The sequence below is a fragment of the Triturus cristatus genome, chromosome 9 (genome assembly GCF_964204655.1).
Source record: "Triturus cristatus chromosome 9, aTriCri1.1, whole genome shotgun sequence".
In the NCBI taxonomy this organism is placed as follows: Eukaryota; Metazoa; Chordata; class Amphibia; order Caudata; family Salamandridae; genus Triturus; species Triturus cristatus.
In genome coordinates this window covers 384100584-384125462 of record NC_140592.1, presented here as the reverse complement: position 1 = coordinate 384125462, position 24879 = coordinate 384100584, and the positions used below count along the sequence as shown (strand labels likewise).

General features: G+C 48.5%; 1 protein-coding gene across 2 annotated transcripts in view; it reads left to right on the top strand.

Annotated features, from left to right (window-relative positions):
- Positions 1-24879, top strand: part of LOC146798005 (mitogen-activated protein kinase kinase kinase kinase 5-like) — a 581883-nt gene that overhangs the window by 303677 nt on the left and 253327 nt on the right. For both annotated transcript variants that reach the window (XM_085625240.1, XM_085625239.1), the window contains 2 exons: positions 805-936; positions 24182-24244. In XM_085625240.1, the coding sequence (XP_085481366.1) occupies positions 805-936; positions 24182-24244 (195 nt within the window). The remainder of the gene's footprint in view (positions 1-804; positions 937-24181; positions 24245-24879) is intronic.

Genomic DNA, 24879 nt, shown 5'->3' with positions numbered 1-24879 from the left:
AATAGAAAAAGGAATTAATAAGTAGAAATAAAGATATTCTCCTCTTTACGCCTCTCCTGGGGAGGCACATCTTTTTGGCACATTCCCAGGTTTACATGGTCTTGTAAATCTGGGAATGCATCAAAAACTTTGGGTGTTGGGTTGGAGCATCAACGCAATGCCCATTGTAAAGCCTAACCATGGCAGAGTAGCGCAACACAACAATTTACGCTGCGTTGCATTATTCTAGATTTTTAAAGCCACGCAAAGTTTTCTGTGACTTCAGCAAATCTGACTTAAGTCAGTCAAAGAACTTTATTTGGTCATTGTGACCATCAAAGTGCAAACAAGTACAAAATAGTGGATTCACCATCTCAAACATTGCCATAATTCATTCTACAGACTAATGGTTTGTGTCGCTCTTGCACCACGTTGCATGGTGCAAGAGCGATACAAACCGCGTCATAAATATGGCCCTAAAAACACAGTTATATTTGTGTTGATCTGCTGTATAAGGTACTGCATTATCAAGCCAAAGGTGGACATAAAATAGTAAATACACACTCAGTTGCGGCCAATGACCGGTCCACGTGTATATAGGTATGTCATGTTGTGTGTGTAAGGGGGTTTGTCTTTACCCATGTCTGACTAGTACCCGATTTGCGTGTGCATGTCTGTAATAAAATTAATGTTTTTGTCTGACTATTTACGTTTAGACATATATTTATCTTTTTTCAAAATGTTTGTGGTTTATTGTGGTTTAGGTGCAGGCATGTATGCTGTGTCAATAAATACTCATTTTTTAACCTTTTCTCCCCACCCCAGGATGGCTCCGGAAGTAGCTGCTGTGGAGATGAAGGGAGGGTACAATGAACTGTGTGACATTTGGTCAGTTGGTATCACAGCCATAGAACTGGCAGAACTGCAGCCACCACTGTTTGACCTGCACCCTCTCAGGTAGTTTTTCGTGTGTGCCTCTTCTTCTGCCTGAGTGTCCTTCCAACGTCATTGTTCTCTCTGTCTTTGGGCACCTTAATGTCTTTGGCGGTCCAACCAGTGACATATAGGGGTTTAGGAAAATTGAAATTCGATAGATATAGTAGAACACTTGTTTTTTTTTCATGCAAAATGATGGCTAGGAATATATGCTTTAGGCTTGTCCGGCCATGTCAGAAGCTTTTAGAGGTAAAAAACAAAAATTGTGATGCACTTTTTGGCTTCCCATCTAAGTTTCAGCTCGTGATTAAGAAAACAAGGGGCATATTTACAAGGGCTTTATCTCCGCTTTTTTGGCTTACAAAGCCAAAAAAACAGAGATAAAACCAGCGCCCTATTTACAAGAGGGTGCTAACATGCATAATCGCATGTTAGCACCCTTTTTCCAAACGCCTCACTTTGCATCTCCAATGAGATGCAAAGTGGACGTTACTGGGCGTACCCAAGATGGACTACCTTGCAAATATCACTGATGTTTACATCGCGATATTTGCAAAACAACCCACATGATTTTAGCACACATTAGATTTTGGCGAAAACGTCTGTTTTCGCCAAAACCTAACGTCTACTAAAATCCTGATTTAGCCATCCCTAACATAGGCGGTGGATTATGCTGATACCAGCAAGGTTATCGCCCTTTTGCAAGGAACATCGCTGAAAAACCAGCGATGTTCCCTGCAAAAGGGCGATAACCTCACTATCTCTGGAATTTTTATCGCCCTGGAGTAACGCGTTGTTAATAACGCGCTACCAGGGCGATAAATACCAGAGGATAGCCTGCTAAGCACGGCCAGCGATAATTATCGCTGGCCGTTGTTAATATGCACCCAAGTACGCTGGGAAAATGGAAAACACTAGAACACTTGCTTGTGTTCATATAAAATGGTGGCAAACATTTAACATTCTAGGCACATTCCGTTTATATAATGGGTCAAGGGCCAAAACCTTTGTGAGGCTCTTTTTGCCTTCCCATCTAAGCTGCAGGTTGAAATTAAGAAAACAAGTACGCTGGAAAATTGAAAACATAGTATTTGGTGCCATCTAGTGGTACTCTGCATTACCTGCCTCATGAAGGAAAAGGTTAGCCCTATTTTGTTAATTATTATGTACATTTATATTTAAGAGGAATGCAGCGCCCCCAAAATGTGCGGGGCCAGGGGCAAAGAGCCCTTTTTGCCCTCCCCATGTAGCCAACCTGGGCACATTTGTTTTCGTTTACCTCCTACACTGGTGTTTAACTCCGTGTCCACTTATGGATGCTTGTCTCTGTTCTTATGATCTATTGTTTGCCCCTAGGTTTTATGTAGTTAGCGTGTTCATGCACTCCTCTGCGTGTTACTATGTATGTTAGTCTTAAGGATAGGGAGTAAGTATGCACCAAATGGCAAACACACATAACATATATGATGCCTGCTTAAAAACTCGGGGCAAGATTTATCAAGAGTTTGTGTTGCAAAGGCAGCGCAAGCCCTTAAGCTAGATTTATTATGTCACGCAGAGACACTTGGATTGACTCTGCGTGGCTTGGCAAATCTGGAGTAACGCAAGCCAGTGCAATTTGCTGCTTTGCGTTACTCAGTCCTGAACAGGCGTTCCAAGGGTGGAGCATGGCCGGAGCGTTAGTGTTCCCACACATCGACCTATGGATTTTGGCACATTCCCAGATTTACTACCAGTAGTAAACCTCGGAATGCGTCAAACAGGTACACCATTCCACGGGAGGTGCAACACTTTTTTCCCTCTTTCTACATATGTGGCATTTTGTAGCACATATAGAAAGAGGAGAAAGCCTCAGAGGATTGTTTTTGTGCAGGAAGGTGTTCCTTCCTGCACCAAAACTATCCTGACTGTAATACGGACACCCTTTTACCATGGTGCAAAGGGGGCCTGCATTGCGGCTTGGAAGCCACAAGTGCCCAGCACAGAGGAAGAGCAGGAATGCGCCATATCTTACTAGATACTGCACATTCCTGCCCTCTCCATTTGATGCAGTGCACCAAGTTGTCATGCTGTATAACATAGTGACAAATATTAGGAAATGTGACCCTTGATATCATCAAACCACCTATCGATAGATGCATCTTCCTCTAACCACCTTCCTTTGTTCAAATATCCTGTTCAATGAGAGAGCTTGAGGAAGCCCCAGGAGTCTCTCATCTGGGATGACCCAGGGGTTGGTTCCTATGTGGGGAGTGAGACAGCAAGTTTACAACCCACCCCTCCCCATAATTTAGCAGCTCACTGAGGAAAAAATCAGACGATGGACAAACATATGGTGCCTTCTGTGGATTTAAAACTATTCTAAAATTATTTTGTTGTCAATTTGAGATTGGCTTGCAGTGAAGGTTGGTCGGTTGAGGTTCTGTAGTATTGGTATTATCACAGTGTAATTATGAATGCAGAATGTAGAATTAGAATGGTTGGTATGTTCTTGGTATTTAAGTAGGTGTATAGAATGTTGAGTTCAAGAAGATACTGTGTATTACATATGCTCGCTGTACGAGGTTGTTCAACAAAGAAGAAGTTGCACAGCTTACCTGTGACCCTGATTGCTACAGAAATTGGTAACGAGCTGAGCAACCTTCTGAAACAATGGATTTGTACTGGGCGTAATTTTGGATGATCCTGACGTGTTGCTGTGGGGATTGTCTTGTGCGCTGTTGGTGAACTTAGATTTTCCTGCGATCATTTTTGGGGGATTTTCAGCAACTTGTGAAAGCCCTTATCGCCCTAGATAACCTGCATCCTGGTTTGGGCTGTCTTGGCAGATGCAGAAATGGGGGTTTGGGGATTGTGCAACTCGAGTCCAGTTTGCTGCATGGGTTGAAACATGCCTGTTTTGATTCTGCGAGGCAGTGTCTGCCTCGATCATCATTGGTGGCACTGTTGTGGCTGCAATCAGGAGTATTTGGGCTCAATTGGAGCAAAAAGTGAAGCTTGCTTAGTCAAAACTTGGTGCCTCCTCGTGCTGTGCCTTGCTCTTCGTTACCAGCATGCGAGGGTGTGCACACGCATTGTAACGTGCCTTCAGATCCCTGTGTCTCCCTGACAATGACGAGGCCCTACGTGTCAATCTGCTTCCATTCCTGGATGTCACAGTATGGCAACCAGAGGGGCACTTCACACTGCGGATCACAGTGATTACCCCCGGGTCCCTTATGTCCTCGTCCCATTCATTGACAAAGTGGAGATAACCATCTCCCGACAGAAAAAAAGACAGTGGAATGCTTGGACCCTAACCCTGCCCCTCCCACTGGGAATACATAAGCAGTACTTACCCAGCATTCCGCCTGTTCTTTTTAAGGTCTCGCCTGAGCCAGCGCGCATGCGCTGCCCTGCGAGACATTTAGTAAGGACTTTAAACTTTGGAACACACGCTCGTGCGTGTGCTTTTGTTTTCTTCACCCGCTATTGGCCTTTTGTTAGAACCGGCGGTCTCTAGTTGGCAGAGGTATCCACTTCTGACAAATAGGGACCCACCAACTCTAGTCAGGGCAAAGGGATCACACACTCAGATAACCCCTGCTCACCCCCTTGGTAGCTTGGCAGAGCAGACAGGCTTATCTCAGAGGCAGTGTGTTAAGCATTTATGACCACATACAGTAATAAAGTGAATACACTACAAATGGACACAACACAGGAGTTATTATAAAAATAGTATCTTTATATAAGGCTTACCACAAGACCAAATAACGACAAAAATATACCACAATCTTAATAAATACTCTTTGGAAGGAAAATGATAGTTCAGGTAAAGTTTTCTTCTTAGGAAATAAGTCTTTAGCAACAAAAGGAAGTATTCTTCTGAAAACACAGTTCTTGGCAACAATGTGACCCCCACAGGAGTCACACGACGTCGAGTTTACGATATTCCCAAGGTTCGGCGTCGACCGCGAGGAGCGCTACGTCGAGCCTGGAGTTGCAACAGACCCCACAAACACAGTACCTTTGGAAATGAAGAAAACGATGATCCACGGCGTCGAGATGTTGGCGTCGAGGTCGGCGTCGATCGTGCCTCGGATTCGGGTCGATCCACAGCGGCGTCGAGAGGTGTCGGGCCGGAGCAGCGCTCATGGCGTCGAGAAGGGCGTCGAGTCGATGCGATCAGCAGCGGCGTCGAGACGGGGTCACTTGGAGCTGGAGCCGATACTCACTACTCACTGGCGTCGATACCGGCGTCAAGACGGGGTCACTTGGTGCTGGAGCCGATACTCACTACTCCTGGCGTTGCTACTGGCGTCGATCGGGCCCGGCGGCCGGCGTCGAATGCTTGGAACACTGGAGCCGTTACTCACGATGTCGAGCTGGATTCGGCGGCGTCCGGCGACGTTGAGACTGCAGATTTCCCCTGTGCACCGGAAACAACACTTTCCAGCAACCAGCAATTCAGTAGAGGGTGAAGTCCTTTGGCCCTGTGACTTCAGCAGGAGGCTGGCACTCTTCCAGCCCTTGGAGATTTTCTAGCAAGCTTTTGAGAGTACACACCAAGTTCCTCTCTCCTTGTTCCTTGGCAAAAATAAAGAAGCAGCTTCAGGTTCCCCCCAGCAAACAGCACACTGGCAGAAGGGGGAGGCAAGTCCTTGGATCAGCATGCTTCTTGTCCTTGGTAGAGGTTTCCTTGTCAGAAGTGATCTGAGTTCTTGGTTCAGGGGTCCTTCTTTTATACCCCTTTTCTGCTTTGTTCCCTTTGTCCAAGCAGGGAAATTCCCCCCATCCCAGGTTTGTTGTGGGTGTTGCCAAGCAGAGGCACCTGGCCTATTCACTGAGCAGGGCAGGGTCATCAGCCGCCCATAAGGAGGCGGAGCCAGTATTGTCACTGGCAGGAGCAGGGCTATCAGTCGCCCGGCAGGAGGTGGAGCCAGCATTGTGTCAGGCAGGGCAGGCTATCAGGGACTACTCCTCCCTCACTCTAAGTGTAAATGCCTCATTCACCCCACACTGACTCATTCAGACCTCTGGAGCCACCCAGCCCCTGACACATACACCAAACCAGAAGAGACCGGTGGATAGTTGGACAAGAAAATAGCCACTTTCTAAAAGGGCTATTTTCAAACACAGAATTTAAAGACCATCCATCCTAAAGGATGTGTTATTAAATTCTGAGTTCAGGGATACTAAACTCGACCTGCTACCATGCTCCCTGAGTCAGATAGATTAGAATGGTGTTAATAATCAGTCTGCCCATTCTGGCCTATGGGAGGCAGGTAGCCCTTCAATAGTAAAAAACGAAAATGGCTGTAATTCACTATTAGGTCATGCCACACACATCAGGGCATGACCTACCTTTTGCCAACAATGCACCCAGCCCTAGGGCCTACCATAGAGGTGTCTGAAATGTGGCAAAGTGAAGGTTTTAGAGACTGGCAAGTAGGTTACCTTGCCAAGTCGACATGGCAGTCAGGGACTGCACACAGGCTCTGCGATGGCAGGCCTGGGACACATTTTACAAGCTGCTTCTGTGGTTGGCACAACCAGTGCTGCAAGCCCACCAGCAGCAGTTAACTTACATGCCCTTGGCACACGCAGTGCACTAGACTAGGGTCTGAACAGTAAGTCAACCAAGCCAATCATGGTAACACCAATCAATGTAACAATTTAACATAGGGAGCACTTGCACTGTGGCACTGATCAGCAGTGGCACAGTGCCCAAAGCAATATTCCAGCAAAAACATCGCAAACAGAGGAGGCAAACAGAAAAAAATGGAGGAGAGACTCATGCCAATGATGCCAGGTCCAACACGTGTCCCCTCCAGCTGAAATGTGGGGAGAACTACCCTTCACCTAGGGAGTCCTCATCACTAAGGCGGAAAAATCTGGACAGACCATCAGCATTGGCGTGATCTGTACCAGGGCGGTGTTCCACCGTAAAGTCCATCACCTGTAGGGAAATGGACCACCTCAACAGCTTTGGGTTTTCACCCCTCATCTGCATTAACCATCTGAGGGGCCTGTGGTCTGTCTTAACCCGGAAGTGAGTCCCAAACAGGTAGGGTCTTAGCTTCTTCAGCGCCCAGACCACAGCAAATGCCTCACGCTCTATCGCACTCCACCTCTGTTCCCTGGAAAGTAACCTCCGGCTGATGAAGGCTACAGGTAAGTCTCGGCCCTCCTCATTCATCTGTGCTAGAACAGCCCCCACACCATGCTCTGAAGCGTCTGTCTGGACAATGAACTCTTTTGAAAAGTTGGGCGCCTGGAGGACCGGTGCTGTACACATTGCAGTTTTCAGGGTGTCAAAGGCTTTCTGACAGGCGTCAGTCCAGATCACAAGTCTCGGCTGCTTCCTGGAAGTCAGCGAGGTCAAGGGGTGCACAATGTTGCCATACCCCTTGACAAACCTCCTGTAGTAACCCGTGAGACCCTGGAAGGCTCTCACCTGAGTCTGGGTTTTGGGCGGTTCCCAAGCCAGGATGGTATCTATCTTGGGTTGCAGGGGGGCCACCTTGCCGCTCCCTACTTGGTGCCCCAAGTACACCACTGAACCCTGCCCAATCTGGCACTTACTGGCCTTGATTGTGAGGCCTGCTCTGCGCAGGGCCAACGACACTTCCTGGAGGTGGCGCAAGTGTTCCTCCCAGCTGGCGCTGAACACTGCTATGTCGTCCAGGTAGGCGGCGCTGAAATCCTCCAGTCCAGCCAATACCTGGTTGACCAACCTCTGGAATGTGGCAGGGGCATTCTTCATCCCAAAGGGCATAACCCGGAACTGGTAGTGCCCATCTGGTGTGGAGAATGCAGACCTCTCTTTTGCCCCATCAGTCAGGGGGATCTGCCAGTACCCAGACGTTAGATCAAACGTACTAAGGTACCGGGCAGCCCCCAACCGATCTATGAGCTCATCAGCTCTGGGGATGGGGTGCGCGTCAGTCTTGGTGACCGAATTGAGTCCTCGGTAATCCACACAGAACCGAAGTTCTGGTGAAGCACCAGGCGCTGCAGCCTTTGGGACCAAGACCACTGGGCTGGCCCAAGGACTGCTAGAGGCCTCAACCACCCCTAAGGCAAACATCTTGGAGACCTCCTCCTTGATATATGCTCTGACCTTGTCAGTCACCCTGTAGGCCTTGTGCCTCACAGGAGTGCTGTCCCCGGTGTCCACATCGTGGACACACCAATGAGTGACACCAGGGATTAAGGAGAACAGATCAGGGAATTGTCCCAACAGACGGCGACCCATCTTGCTCTTTTGCACACAGGAGGTCAGGAAGAGGCTCACTCTCCTCCTCCATTCCAGCATCTGTGGCTAGGAGCATGCCCACTTCGGACCTTTCTAAGTGGGGCTTTAACCGGTTGACATGCAGGATCCTCAAGGGGTTCCTGGGAGACTTCAAGTCCACCAAGTAGGTGACATCACTCTTTTTCTCCACAACCTCAAATGGTCCAGTCCACCTGTCCTTGAGCGCACAAGGTTCTACAGGGGCCATGACCCAAACTTTCTGACCAGGTTGAAGCTCAACCAGAGTGGCATTCTGGTCGTACCACTGCTTCATCTCTTCCTGGCTGGCCTCCAGATTTGCCTGAGCAAGATCTCTGAAGCGCCGAGTCTGGTTCCTAAAGGCCAGCATGTAACTGTATACATCCTGGGGAGGTTTCCTTGGAGATTGCTCCCAACCTTCTTTGACCAGACTCAAAGGCCCTCTTACTGGGTGTCTATACAAAAGCTCAAAGGGACTGAACCCAAGAGACTTTTGTGGCACCCCACGGTAAGCAAACAGCAGGCATGGTAAGAGGACGTCCCCTTTACGCCTCATTGGTTCTTCAAGACCCATAATCATGCCTTTTAGGGTCCGGTTGAATCTCTCAACCAGCCCATTACCTTGAGGGTGGTAAGGAGTGGTAAACTTGTAGGTTACCCCACACTCCTTCCACAGAGACTTCATATAATTAGAAATGAAGTTGGTGCCCAGGTCTGAGACCACCTCTCTGGAGAACCCCATGCGGGAGAAAACACCCATCAGTGCCCGTCCCACCACGGGGGACGTCACTGTGCGGAGAGGGATGGCTTCCGGGTACCGGGCGGCATGGTCCACCAAGACCAGGATAAACCTGTTGTCCATGGCTGTCTTGGGGTCCAGTGGCCCCACAATGTCAATCCCCACTCGCTCAAAGGGGGTACTGACGACGGGAAAAGGTTGGAGGGGAGCCTTCTGCTTCAGCCCACTTTTCCCACTTGCCTGGCAAGTTTGGCAGGTCCTACAATGGATGTCTGAATCCCTTCTCATCTGGGGCCAATAAAAATGGGTGACAAGCCTGTCATAGGTCTTGTCCTGCCCCAGATGTCCAGCTAACGGAACGTCATGAGTCAACCCCAATAGGAAGGCTCTGAAGCGCTGGGGTACCACCAGCACACGGGCTGACCCAGGCTCAGAAGCCTTAGGCTCGCTATACAGGAGGTCGTTCTCCCAGTAAATCCAATGTGATCCTGACTGATCACCTGTCGTTTGGGCTGAGGCCTGCTGCCTCATACCCACAAGAGAAGGGCACACTTTCTGTTCAGCACAAAATTCCTCCCTGGAGGGACCACCATCCTGCTGCCAATGGGTCAGCTCGGGCAGGTCTCCCAGTTCAGCAACTTGTTCCCCTGTAGGTTCCAGGGCATCCCCCTCAGGGTCTGCTCCCTCCTGGATCGTGGGAACGATGGGGGACGGTTTCCTGCGCCCCCTGCCTCTTCTCTTCATGGTTGGGTCCTGGGCCATACTTTCAGGCTCCGGGACCCCATCAACACCCTTACTAGATGACATGCACCGGGTGGTCGCACACACCCACTCCGGCAGACCCAACATTTCCAGATGCGCTTTCGCTCCACCTTAGCCCAAGGGGAGTCCTCCAAATCATTGCCCAGGAGACAATCAACAGGCATGGCGGGCCTCACAGCAACCTGAAGAGTACCTGAGACCCCCCCCCCACTCAAAAGGAACTTGAGCTACCTCACACTTACTCTGTGAGTTGTCAGCAGCTACAACGGGGTAGAATGCATGAGGGACCACCTGCTCTCTGGACACCAAGTGACACTTGACAGCTGTCACACTTGCTCCGGTGTCTCTGAGAGCTTCCACCCTATGGCCATTAATGGTCACCCACTGCCTATATTTCTTAGTGTTACTAGGCAGAGGGGTTGGAGGGACCATTTCCACGTCTCCTAAAGAGACCAGGGACATTTCTGCGGGACCCCACCCACCGGGGGCACCCATCTCTCTCCCTCCCAGGGCTACACTCGCTACCTGACGGGGGGTGCACGCGGCGGTGCATTCGAATCCTTCATGGGACACTGGGGATCATAATAACGGTGTCCCACCTGCTTACAAACGTAGCAGGTCATTGGGCCCCTGGGAACAGGTTTACCTGTCGGGACCTCTGGCTTCTTTACAGGGGGAGGCTGGGAACCCTTCCCTTGGTTCCCTTGGGGATTACTTTGGGGCCCTTTCTGAAACTCCCTCTGTTTACCCCTGTTCCCCCCCACTCTTCTGCTGGGGACCCTGCCCACCCTTGGCCGAGTCTCCCACTGGACCCTTGTGGACCCTGGTACTGACCCAGCGGTCCGCCTCCTCAGCAAGTTTTCTAGGGTTAGATATCTTGCTACCAATAAGGTGCTGGCGTAGCTCTGGAAAACAGTTATTAGACAAGTGCTCCCACGCAAATAAATCATAAAGAGCATCATAACTATCCACCTTGCTACCCTTTACCCAACCATCCATGGCTCTGCAAAAAAAAGACACATATTCAACCCACGTAGTACCAGGCAACTTCTTACATTCTCTAAAGGCTTGTCGGTACTTTTCTGGAGTTAAGCCATACCTCAACATTAAAGCATCTTTCATATGAGTATAACACATCCTTTCCTCATCAGGCATGTCCAACAAGGTATCTCTCCCTTCATTGACAAAGCGACCCCACAACCCCGCTCCCCAATCTTTCTCAGGGACCCGGTGGGCCAACAATGCTAACTCATATGCTTTAAACCATTGACCAATATCTTCATTTCTACTGTAATCTTTGATCACATCTTTGGGAAAATAAAACCTACTTTCTGCAGGCACAGATGGAGTGCTGCCACCAGAGGGATTCAACTCTAAACTCTTAGTTTTAAGCTCCATCTCCCTCAACATCTTCTCACGTTCAAACGCTAATTTCTCTCTTTCAAAATCTAATCTCTTGTTCTCCATTTCAGCTTCTCTTTTGCTTCTTGCATTCTCTAACTCCAACTGCCCTCCTAATTTAAGTTTTGCCATTTCTAACTTGTACTCCCTCTCCTTCTCCCTGTCTTCCAACTCTTCAGGAGAAAGGCTCTTAGAGGAAACACTGCTGCCGGGAGATGCCACGTGCCCATTCATGGGCTCTTCCACTTCCTCTTCCGGTACCACCACCGGATCAGAGGGATTTCTGGCCTGTAACCAGGCCTTCAGCGCTTTAAGGAAGTCCTCTCTCACTCTGAGACCTGTGGTAGGAACTTTAAACTGCTTGCAAAATTGCTCTAGCTCCTTTTTCTTGTACTTATTTATCAATTTTTTATCAAATTCCTCCACAACAATACCAGCAGGGATAGCAGCTCCGGCATCCTCCATGGTCAAAACTGGCAGTGTTTAAATAATAAGCTCCAGGAAAGCGGAGAACAAAAATAGAAGATCCTACCAAAACAGATTATGGCTGCGCTATGGTCTGCTTTCACTATGTAGCGTACACTAATCACTGCACATGAGTCATAAATGCAAAGTTCAATCCTCACCGCTGACCACCAATGTTAGAACCGGCGGTCTCTAGTTGGCAGAGGTATACACTTCTGACAAATAGGGACCCACCAACTGTAGTCAGGGCAAGGGGATTACACACTCAGATAACCCCTGCTCACCCCCTTGGTAGCTTGGCAGAGCAGACAGGCTTATCTCAGAGGCAGTGTGTTAAGCATTTATGACCACATACAGTAATAAAGTGAATACATTACAAATGGACACAACACAGGAGTTATTATAAAAATAGTATCTTTATATAAGGCTTAGCACAAGACCAAATAACGACAAAAATATACCACAATCTTAATAAATACTCTTTGGAAGGAAAATGATAGTTCAGGTAAAGTTTTCTTCTTAGGAAATAAGTCTTTAGCAACAAAAGGAAGTATTCTTCTGAAAACACAGTTCTTGGCAACAATGTGACCCCCACAGGAGTTACACGACGTCGAGTTTACGATATTCCCAAGGTTCGGCGTCGACCGCGAGGAGCGCTACGTCGAGCCTGGAGTTGCAACAGACCCCACAAACACAGTACCTTTGGAAATGAAGAACACGATGATCCACGGCGTCGAGATGTCGGCGTCGAGGTCGGCGTCGATCGTGCCTCGGATTCGGGTCGATCCGCAGCGGCGTCGAGAGGTGTCGGGCTGGAGCAGCGCTCACGGCATCAAGAAGGGCGTCGAGTCGATGCGATCAGCAGCGGTGTCGAGACGGGGTCGCTTGGAGCTGGAGCCGATACTCACTACTCACTGGCGTCGATACCGGTGTCAAGACGGGGTCACTTGGAGCTGGAGCCGATACTCACTACTCCTGGCGTTGCCACTGGCGTCGATCGGGCCCGGCGGCCGGCTTCGAAGGCTCGGAACACTGGAGCCGTTACTCACAATGTCGAGCTGGATTCGGCGGCGTCCGGCGACGTCGAGACTGCAGATTTCCCCTGTGCACTGGAAACAACACTTTTCAGCAACCAGCAATTCAGTAGAGGGTGAAGTCCTTTGGCCCTGTGACTTCAGCAGGAGGCTGGCACTCTTCCAGCCCTTGGAGATTTTCTAGCAAGCTTTTGAGAGTACACACCAAGTTCCTCTCTCCTTGTTCCTTGGCAAAAATAAAGAAGCAGCTTCAGGTTCCCCCCAGCAAACAGCACACTGGCAGAAGGGGGAGGCAAGTCCTTGGATCAGCAGGCTTCTTGTCCTTGGTAGAGGTTTCCTTGTCAGAAGTGATCTGAGTTCTTGGTTCAGGGGTCCTTCTTTTATACCCCTTTTCTGCTTTGTTCCCTTTGTCCAAGCAGGGAAATTCCCCCATCCCAGGTTTCTTGTGGGTGTTGCCAAGCAGAGGCACCTGGCCTATTCACTGAGCAGGGCAGGGTCATCAGCCGCCCAGCAGGAGGCGGAGCCAGTATTGTCACTGGCAGGAGCAGGGCTATCAGTCGCCCGGCAGGAGGTGGAGCCAGCATTGTGTCAGGCAGGGCAGGCTATCAGGGACTACTCCTCCCTCACTCTAAGTGTAAATGCCTCATTCACCCCACACTGACTCATTCAGACCTCTGGAGCCACCCAGCCCCTGACACACACACCAAACCAGCAGAGACCGGTGGATAGTTGGACAAGAAAATAGCCACTTTCTAAAAGGGCTATTTTCAAACACAGAATTTAAAAACCATCCATCCTAAAGGATGTGTTATTAAATTCTGAGTTCAGGGATACTAAACTCGACCTGCTACCATGCTCCCTGAGTCAGATAGATTAGAATGGTGTTAATAATCAGTCTGCCCATTCTGGCCTATGGGAGGCAGGTAGCCCTCCAATAGTAAAAAACGAAAATGGCTGTAATTCACTATTAGGTCATGCCACACACATCAGGGCATGACCTACCTTTTACCAACAATGCACCCAGCCCTAGGGCCTACCATAGAGGTGTCTGAAATGTGGCAAAGTGAAGGTTTTAGAGACTGGCAAGTAGGTTACCTTGCCAAGTCGACATGGCAGTCAGGGACTGCACACAGGCTCTGCGATGGCAGGCCTGGGACACATTTTACAAGCTGCTTCTGTGGGTGGCACAACCAGTGCTGCAAGCCCACCAGCAGCAGTTAACATACATGCCCTTGGCACACGCAGTGCACTAGACTAGGGTCTGAACAGTAAGTCAACCAAGCCAATCATGGTAACACCAATGTAACAATTTAACATAGGGAGCACTTGCACTGTGGCGCTGATCAGCAGTGGCACAGTGCCCGAAGCAATATTCCAGCAAAAACATCGTAAACAGAGGAGGCAAACAGAAACAAATGGAGGAGAGACTCATGCCAATGATGCCAGGTCTAACACCTTTGCACGTGTCTTTCTAAGAAACACAGCACGCAATTTGCCAAAGGCGGGTGCATGTACCGCCTTCTATCTGTCCTGGCCTAGGATCCGAGGGAGCGAGGACGGCTTTCCTCCCTCGTCATTGCTCATTAAGCACAGCATGCACTTTCAGCTCCAAACGCGGTCGCTTTTACTTTCGCGTACCACTCTTTTTTTATTTATTTATTTACTAGAGCGCCATAATGCCTTTCTGCACAGAACAACCCTCCCACCTCCCGAGCATCAACCAGAGCGATGCTGTGGCTTGTTTCTTTTCTTTGTGAGCCACTCTCACTGCAGGCACGACGTATTTTGTTTTATTAACGGAGCATTGCGCTTTTATGCGCTTTAAATTTTAAATGCAGTACTGGGCTGTACAGAGCTTTCATTGCTGTGCGTGCGGTCCATAAATGGATATTTGTTTGTTGTGTAGTGTGCAGTACTGGGCTGTACAGAGCTCTCATTGCTGTGCGTGCGCTACAAACGGATGTAATAGGCTCTTGCTCTACAAGGTCTGCTTGCTGTTTGTTTTGCAAATTCATACAGTGCAAACTGAACTCAAGAGTAGTAGAGACCTTTACAAGACACCCAGTTACATTACACAAGAGCACATTCACACAGGAACACATTGCCTTTTAGAAGGCATGGGAGATTAACTAATTTGCCCAGAATCACACATTGGTAAGCCAACCCCGTGACTCGAACAACACCAGCTTCCGCATGCGATCATCATGCGTGATTAATCAGTTAATCGCACCCGATCATCATGCGTGATTAAACAATTAATCTCCCCATGGTCCCTCTGTTTACTAAAAACGTGGTGCTAAGGAACATTCACATGCGCTATAAGAAGGGACCACCCCGTTAAATCTGTTTCGTGTTCTATCTACTCGCTGTTTTTTATATCTAATATTTGGCCTCTTTCTGCTCTCCCATGTGCCCCCTTCGAGATCCTCCTCTCCATCCGCATTCTGCCAGCACCCTCCTACCCAATAGTCATCCACCACCACCATGTCCACCACCACGTCCACCACCACCACGTCCACCACCACCACGTCCACCACCATGTCCACCACCACCATGTCCACCACCACGTCCACCACCACCACCACGTCCACCATGTCCACCCCCACCACCATGTCCACAACCACCATGTCCACCACCACCATGTCCACCACCACCATGTCCACTACCACGTCCACCATGTCCACCACCACCACCATGTCCACCACCACATCCACCACCACCATCACCATGTCCACCACCATGTCCAACACCACGTCCACCACCACCACGTCCACTGCCAACACCACCACCACATCCACCACGGTCACCTCCACGTCCACCACCACCATGTCCACCACGTCCACCACCACCCCCAAGTCCACCACCACATCGACCACAACCATGTCCACCACCACCACCATGTCCACAACCACCACATCCACCACCACGTTCACCACATCCACCACCACCATGTCCACCATGTCCACCAAGTCCACCACCACCACATCCACCACCACCACCAAGTCCACCACCACCACATCCACCAGCACCGCCATGTCCAGCACCACCACATCCACCACCACCACATGCACCACATCCACCACATCCACCACCACGTCCACCACCACCACAACGTCCACCACCACTACGTCCACCACCACCACGTCCACCACCACCACCATGTCCACCACCACCACATCCACCACCACATCCACCATTACCACCACGTCCACCACCACATCCACCACCATGTCCACCACCACCACCATGTCCACCACCATCACCACGTCCACCCCACCCCACCATGTCCACTACCACCACATCCACCACACCACATCCACCACCACCACATCCACCACCACCACATCCACCACCACCACCACCAGCACCATGTCCACCACCACCACGTCCACCACCACCATGTCCACCACCACCATCATGTCCACCACCACCACATCCACCACCACCACGTCCACTACCACCACCACGTCCAACACCACCACTACGTCCACCACCACCAGCACCACGTCCACCACCACAACGTCCGCCACCACCATATCCACCACCACCACCACATCTACCACCACTACCATGTCCACCACCACCACATCCACCACCAACACGTCCACCACCACCACCACATCCACCACCACCATGTCCGCCACCACCACATACACCACCACGTCCACCACCACCACGTCCACCACCACCATGTCCACCACCACCACCACGTCCACCACCACATCCACATCCACCACCACCATGATGTCCACCACCATGTCCACCACCATGTCCACCACCACCACTTCCACCACCACCACCATGTCCACCTCCACCACCATCACCACATCCACCACCACGTCCACCACGTCCACCACCATCACCACGTCCTCCACCACCATGTCCACCACCACCACCACGTCCACCACCACCACATCCACCACCACCACATCCACCACCACCATGTCCACCACCACCACCACGTCCACCACCCACCACCACCATGTCCACCACCACCACCACATCCACCACCACCACTCGTGACAGGTAAAGTGTCACTGGAGGGCAGGGGTAATAGGAGTGTCAACCCTGGCTGTACATGGGACATTTAAGGATGCATTGGGTGCGAGAAGACGGGAATAGGGCCTAGAAGTATTACACCAGACCCAAGATACATTTTAAAGAGGCGCAATGTCACAGGGGCACCTGTAAAAGCACTTGCAGCATCTCTACCTCACAGTAACATACCTGCAAGAGCCACTCACTCAAAACAAGCATTACATAGCAAATAGGTCTTGCCTTTGGGACCTTATAAGTGTTTAGCCATGCAACACTTGATATTGTTGCACCAAGGATATTGTGCTGGATAACTAAACACTTATATGGTCCCAAAGGCGAGACCTATTGGCTATGCCAATGCTTTTTTCTGAGTGTCCACCTTGCTTTCTGGGTGCTACGGGCTGGAGGTACTTGTGCCTTCTGGCCTGCGTTCTCGGCTGTCGGTCTCAGTCAGCTCTGTTTTGTGCCTGGTTTCGCTGGAGCTGCAGGAGTCTGGTTCATCTAGGCCCCTTGGTTGGCGCTGGCCTGTGGTGTTTTCCTCGGCCTTGGTTCCCTGGTGGGGGTCCGTGTGTCCCTGCCTTGTGTGGGAGTTTCTCTTTGGCTGGGTTGGGTTGCGGCTTCCCCTGTTGCTCAGACGTTCATTCTTCTTTTGCCCTTCTTGTGCCCTGCATTTTTTTTCCTCTGCCGCTGTCCTGCGACTGTTGGCTCCTTGGCCCTTCTATGGCTGTGTTTTTTTGGGTCTTCTGTGCTGCTCTGCTGGGGGTCTTCTTGTCTTCTCCTTGGTGGTGTAGCAGTCTGGGAGTTGTGCTCTGGTCGTCGGGCTTGCGGCTGCTTCTGCCTGGCCTCTGGCGGTGCCCCTTTTTGGTCCTAGTATGCCTTCCGCCCTTCCTGCCTGTGGGCGCCTAGCCTGCGGCCTTGTCTCTCTGTGGGATTCTGCTCTTGTCCGCTCTCGGATTTCAGTGTAGGCCTGGTTGTTTCCTGGTTGGGAGCCCGCTTGGGTCTCCCTGGTGTGGTTGGCTTCCTTCCTCGGGGTCCAGCCTGGTTTGTGCCTCTTTTTGGCAGGGTTGCTCGCTTGCGACGCTCCTGTGATCCCTGGTGGGGCTCTATTGGAGCTGGCTGTGCGTTGGTTTTCTACCGGCTCTGGCATGTGTTTTCCCCTGGTGTCCTCGCTGTGTGTTTTCTGGCGTGTCCTGCACCTGTGGGGTGGCTGGTCCCTCTGCTGTTGGGTTCTGGTCCTTGCGGGTGTAGTGGGTTCATGCCGTTGTGTCCTCTTGGCTCCGGCTGGGCCTGTTTTGGCCTGTCGCCCGCTCTCGTCTTTCCTGCTTGCTTGCTCCCACTGTGGATGTCGGTGGGGTGGCATGCCCTCCCCCTGGAGGGCTAGTGTGGGGGCTCCTGTGGTGTTCCTCTTGCCTGTGCACTGGCTGCTGCTCCCCGGGGATCTCTGGCTGTGTTTTTGGGGTTTGGTGGCCTGCTGCCTTCCCTCCCTTTCTGTGCCTACTCTCCTGTGTTTTCTGTGGTTCTGCTGGGTCGGTCCTGTTTTGGGCCTGGTTGGGGGGTTCCGCCTGGTCCTTCTGGGTGCTGGGGGCTTCCTCTGGCCTGTTGTCCTTCTGTTGGGCGGGGGCGGCCTGACCTGCTTCGCCTGTTGTGTTGTCTCTGGGCCTGCTTGCTCTCTGCCTTCCGGTTTGTCCGTTTCCCTGCTGGGGGCTCTTTCTCTGCTGTGGCTTCTTCGGGCCTTGATTCCCCTGTCGGGAGGTGGGGGCTGTGTTCTCGGCTCTTGCTGGTCCGACCCTTTGGGCTGTTACCCTGTTTGGGTTTCGGCGTGGTTGCAGTTTGGTGCCGGGGGTTTCTGCGCCCTTCCGGTCTTTGTGGTGCCTGTGCTCTGCTGGGGCCTTGCCCCTCTTTGGCCTTCCCCGGGTGTGGGTTGGCCCGGGGTCCATCTGTTTGGGTGGGTTGCTTAACTTTTGGCTCTGGTTTCCCGTCTGCTTTACCTGCTTTCTGCCCTGGGAGTTTATCCCCTGCTTCTGCCTGCCCTGGGTGCGTGCTGGGCTGTGGTGTTTGGGTTGCCTGTGCAGTCTGCTTGGCTTCTGCTCTGGCGTCGGTTGCCTCTGTGGCTGGGCTAGTTTTGGGGGTTCTTTCCTCTCGGGTTGGGGTTTCTGGGCTGTGGTGCTTGGGCCTGTCGCACCTTTTGGGTCCCTGTGGACTCCGGGTTGTGGACCCGGTCTTTGCTGGCCTCTGTGTTGTTGGTTGTGCTTTCTGCCTGTTCTTTTTGGGCGCGTCTCTGGCTGGCCTGTTCTTTTGCAGGTCCCTGGTTTGCCTCGTTTGCTGCTGGTGTTGGCTTCCTTGGGGTTCCCTTGATCTGGCCTTGGGTTCTCCAGGTCATTTTGGTCGGCTGGTTGTTCTGTTTGGGGCTAGTTGCGCCTCCTCTCTGGTGCTTGGTGTCTGCCTTCTCTGGGCTGTGCCTTCATGCTCCGGTAAATCCCTTTGTTGGGTCTCGTTTGGTGGTGTATCGCTACATGTGGCTGCTGATTCGGGATCAACTTACACAATTATTGTAGAGAGTGTTTGGTAGAAACATTTTATTTCAGTATTTGGAGACCATTTAGAACAGTCAGATGTTAATTCTGAAAGCTATACAGGGGTGAAAATTGATATGGTTTGCCTGAGGCAGTTGGTGCTCAGATTCAAAAATAGACATGCTCTGTGCAAATTGTACAACTTCCTCCATGCTGAGATGGAAAGATAAATACTGAACAAATACTAGTGGCTTGTGAGAGAGAAGACACCAGAAAATGGTTTTTGGAAGAATTCTCATCAGTGTTCAGTGGGAAAATGGGTACATTGAGGAGTTTTGCTCATCAATTCAGGCTAAAGCACGGTGCTATCAAAACAGTCATAAGGCACACAATATTACATTTGTTGTCAGGGAAGAGGTGACATTGGAATTGGATAAACTGATAGAAGCCTGCATTACTGAGCCAGTGGAGGCGCCTGAATGGACTTCTTCATTGGTAGCAGCCAGATGTGCAAACAGCAAGATATGTTTGTCTTAAGGGGTCCATGAAGTTATTATAGCTTTTGCATCTCAATCCCTATCACCCACAAACGAGAAGTACTCTGTAATAGAAAGAGAAACTTTAGCATGTGTATGGGCGCTGCAGCATTATCACAACTTCTTTTGGGGAAGGAAATTTATTGTAAAATCAGATTATAAGCCTTTGACAAAGCTGCTAACTACTGAAGGCTTATCCAGAGTTTCTGCATGAATTGCAAGATTCTCTATGTGCCTACAGAATTTTCTGTATGAGGTTTAGTATGTGCCTAGAAAAAAAATATAATAGCAAATTTCTTGGGCAAGTTGTTGCTGCCTCTCGGGGAGGTAGATGATAGTCCTTGAAATGATGTGTGTGTTGTAGGAGTCTTTACAAACAATGAATCCAAAAGTATGCAGAAGAAGGAGTAGATGAAGGCGTATGATGATAACGATATTTGAAAATTGTAAAAAAAAAATTGTGAATGTTGGGGAGACTGTGCAAAGGCAGAGCTTATTGGTGAGATGAAGGCGTATTGGGAAGTCAGAGATGAGTTGGGAGTGGAAGACGTGTTTGTGGTGCAAAGTGGTAATGTAATACCGCCATGTAAAACGAGAAGTAAAATTGTGTCAATAAGTCACGAAAAGCATGCAGGCCTAACACATACCAAAAGAAATATTAAGGCATTATACTGGCGGCTTAAAATAGATGCTGAAACTGAGAGATTTGTGGAATTGTGCATGGCGTGGGAGAGAACTGCCGAATCCCAGAAAGTGCTCAATCCCTCTAAGTTCTGTAGGATTTCTTAATCTACCATGGGAAGATGTTGCACTGGGCATCATAGGACCTGTTATGTGGAATGATGGTGCTTATAAATATATTTTAGTGTTGATGGATATGTTCTCTAAATGGCTTGAAGTAGAAGTTGACAAAGTGGGCTCCAGGACTGTAATTACGTTTTTGAAGGTTGTATTTTTGAGAGGGGGTTTTACAATATTCTTGCTTACAGACAATAGAGATCAGTTCAAGTCTGAGGAAATGAAAAATTTCCTGGAGTTTGCTGGTATTACCCAGAAATGTGCAGCAGTCTATCAGCTAGATAGTCAGGGAAGAAATATTGGGAAATTGAGTTAAGGAAGATGGTATGGACATATAGGCTATTCAGTTTGGAATAATGAGTGGTCATGTAACAGATTCCAAAGAAAATCCTGTTTGGATGCAAAGGGGGAAAAGTAACATGGGATGCGGAAGAGTTAAAAAGGTGTATTTTAGTGACCCAGGAGAATAATCAGGTATATATCCATACCAAGCATGGTGTACATAATGTGGAATTGGTGGCTGGTCAATGGGTGAAGTCTGCTAAGAAAGTTGCTAAGGGGAAAAGCAAATTTTGCAGTCCCAAGCAAATTGTGAAGATGATAAACAATACTGTGGAGTTGGGTGATGGCACTATCTCTCATATGAGCCACTTAGCAATGGCCAGGTGTAATGAAAATGGTATGGGAAAAGGTGATCACGGTGGAAGGGAGTGAAGTGACAAATATTGGTCGATAAATTTTGATTCAGAGATTGCAAATGAAGAAGTTGCATATCAAGATAAGCAAGAAGAGGCATAATGGATCTCAGCAATACATATCCCCGCCGTCCCCTCACAACTTCCACAGTTCATCCCCAAAGTTTGAAGTTAATACTCTCTATCAGCAGTTCCACAACCGGTATGCATTCATCACTCACCACACTACATAGCGCCCATACGCCAGCATGGGGATACACATACCTCCGGGCCCACGGGAAACGTATCCAGCCAGGTTCTTACACATGTCTACCAAAGTATTTGGACCTGCTAAACAGGTAGCACCCAGAATGTACCACCGAGAAATGTTACTTGTGTACTGTATGAAAAGCTATTGTAACCCCGATCATCAGCAGATATTCTCCTTTTTGTCCTTACTGCAAACATATGTTGTTCTTTTATAATTGTACTACATCAGTCTGCTATGTGTTATGCTAAAACCCAATAAACAAATTTAAACAAAAAAAAAGATAAGCAAGAAGAGATGGATAGTCTGGTGGGAGGAGAGAAGGGTTAGAGTGAGCTGCAGAATGAGTTGAGTAGTCCTGAAAATGATACTGTGAGCGATAACAATCAGAGTGGTCATATAGAGTGTATGAGGACAAGTACATTAAGCAGAAATATTTTTTTTTAAACTAGCATTTTAGAGGATTATGTTTGTGGCATATAGTATAGCATACATATAGGGTACTTTTATTATAGTGTATGTAACTATGTATCGCATATTCTTGTAATTTTTCCCTCTCTATTGTTTTATAATGGACTGTCGTTTTATTTATTAAAGGGAACGGATGGATAGTATTAGGATTATCATAGTGTAATTATGGATGCAAAATTTAGAATTAGAATGGTTGGTATGTTTTAGGTATTATGTAGGTGTATAGAATGTTGTGGTCAGATGTTTCTATGCCTTACTTATGCTTGTATCGGTTCACCGTGCTGTACGAGTTTGTTCAAATAAAGAAGAATTTGCACAGCTTGCCAGTGTCCCTGATTACTGTAGGGCCCTTAACTCTCTAGTGCTACCCAGAGGTAGCTGTCTCTGCTACCATGCATCTAACCTGGTAAACTCCTTGTTATTCCTCAGTATTAATAATATAGTTTGGTATAGTGATATTGTACAAAGTATATATATCACAAATGTGTAGGATGTTTATGATTTGTCAATGATATCATTTGTAATTTTATGCACCCATATTTGTCATGTTCAAGTTAAATTTGGCAACGGTTTCATGATACTTCTCATGTTCACATTTTGTAACAGACTAGGCCACTACATAATCCAAGGATAGTCTTATATTCATCTGCATGAATTTACACTCATTTGCACAGACGATTCCTTTCAGACCTGTGTTTGACTTTTTTTTGTTCCTTTCTCTGAGTATGCCCTTCTCTTTGCAGACAGACCTTTGTCCCTTTACTCGTCTTTGCAACCAGTCTTTCTCTGCTGCATACTTCTATGTGTATGTGCCTCTGCCTGTCTGCACTTTCATGTTGACACTTGCCTGTTTCTCTTTGCTTCCATCTAGTGTTTCCATGTGTTCCCCCTTTCTATGTCTATCTGTAAATTTGTGCCACTCTGTCTGATTCTTGGCATAGAGCACTATGCACCACTTTCTGAATGCAATCAGTTTATCCCAGTAAATCTGACCCCACACGGCTATCAACAATACAGATGGGCTTCAGGGTTATTTGGGATTAGAAACTGAGGGGCACATTTACTATTAATTCACGCAACACATCACAACAGGGGAACTTGCTGCACTGCATTACATGAAAGGGAGAGAGCAAAAATGCCCCTATTTACAAAGATATGGAGCAATTTTGCTCTCACCTTGCACTAGTGCACAGTTTACTGCCTAGCACCCTGGCAGGCACCCTTGCATCATGGTGCTAGGGGCCCGCTTTACAGGTAGGATTGTTTTTTTGCTGAAAGGGATACTATCATAGAGGCATATATTTCTCTTTCTATGAGTGCTGCACAATGCAGCACACATGAAAAGAAGAACTAACAAGGAGAAATTAGTCATTACTGGAGGAATCGGTAATATGGTACCCCAGTCTACTGGTAATTTCTCATTCTCCTGAGAGTTTCACTAAGGGAATTCTGCTGTCACAGTATCCTTGGCCTAATTTATTAATGCTAATAATAGATTTAGGAAATCAAATATGTTATGATGCAGAATCGATCGTTGCTTCACTCCCAGTACTAATAGAGTTCTCGGTCATTTGGGTTTCCTGGCTGCCTCAGAGGGCCGTAGACACCGAAGGCTCAGCTTCTATGGTATGTGGGCAGATTTACTTACATTTCACACAGGGCAGCAAGGAAAGTTGCTTGCTGCCCTGCGTGTTACTCCCACCAGCATCTGGCAGGGTGGGCACCGCCTATCACTACCTCTGTACATTACATGTCTCTATGCTGAAATACCATCCAGGATCATCAGGGATTTATACAAGGTCATCCATCATGACAATAACTTAACTATAATATTGACTTTGCATTTGGCAAGGGGAGATCTTTTTTTGTGCTTTTGAAGAAAACTTGTCAGGTATTACTTACTATGGCAGATGTTTACGTGGTCACAGATAGAGAGAGCTCTACAGCTGTGCCTCATCCCTGTCAAATAGCCATCTTCTCAAGTGCTTTCACAACCTAATAAGTTGTTATGTAATATAAATAAGTACTTTGAACCTCATTTTACTACTTATGGGTTAACTTGGTTCTGTGACTTTAGAGTTCATCTTCATGGCTGCTTTGGTGGAATGTCTATAGCTGCTGACAGGGGGACAGGACATATGAGAATGTTTCTACATCAAACAGTTGCCATGCTCTCACTGTGAGGGTTGTATGAGAGAGTGACAAGACTGGGTGATTAATATGTAAAATACTGAAAGAGAAGAAAACATGATCTAAATAAAACATGTTTTAACTCTGCATGCTTTGTTTAATCTCTCCTCTCCCTTCTTCAGGGTTCTTTTCCTGATGTCCAAGAGTGGCTACCAGCCTCCGAAGCTGAAAGATAAATCTAAGTGGTGAGTCTGATGCGTCATGGGCCATGGCACAGAGAGGAGATTTCTGCTAAATAGACATTGACATCCATCTTCTCTGAGTGACACTGGAGATACTAGTGAAGTCAGTTTCAGTGCCTACTAAGGCGAAAAAACACCTTACAAATCAAGTCTACATCTCTGCAAAAGCTGTGTCTAAGCCCAATTTCCTATAATACCATGGTTTATTTGATGCTTTCTTTTCTTCTCTGCTTTATAACCTGCTCGTCCTTTTATGTAGCTTCAAAAAGTAAGGAGTTGGGTGAGCCTTAGCTCCCCAGCTTGGTAGGAAGACAAATGCATGTAAATGAGTAATCACAGATCCTAAAGGTGGATCCACTCATTATGAAGGAGGCCAGTTGCAGATATGTTGTGGCCTCTGGAAATATACATCCCAAAATAGCAGGCAGTTTTTAATTTGGAAAAAGCAGGGGCACTGCTAAATGCCAATTTCCTGATTTCCAAGGTAGCATAGTCTTAATCTTATGTCTTTTTCTTTCACCACCCTGTTCTTCCGCTATATTTACCTCATGCATTTGGATTCTTTTGCATTCTGGCTTTCTCCCTCTGTCACTGTTTTTCTCTTATTTTCTTATCCATTGTTTCTCCTTTTCTGCCTG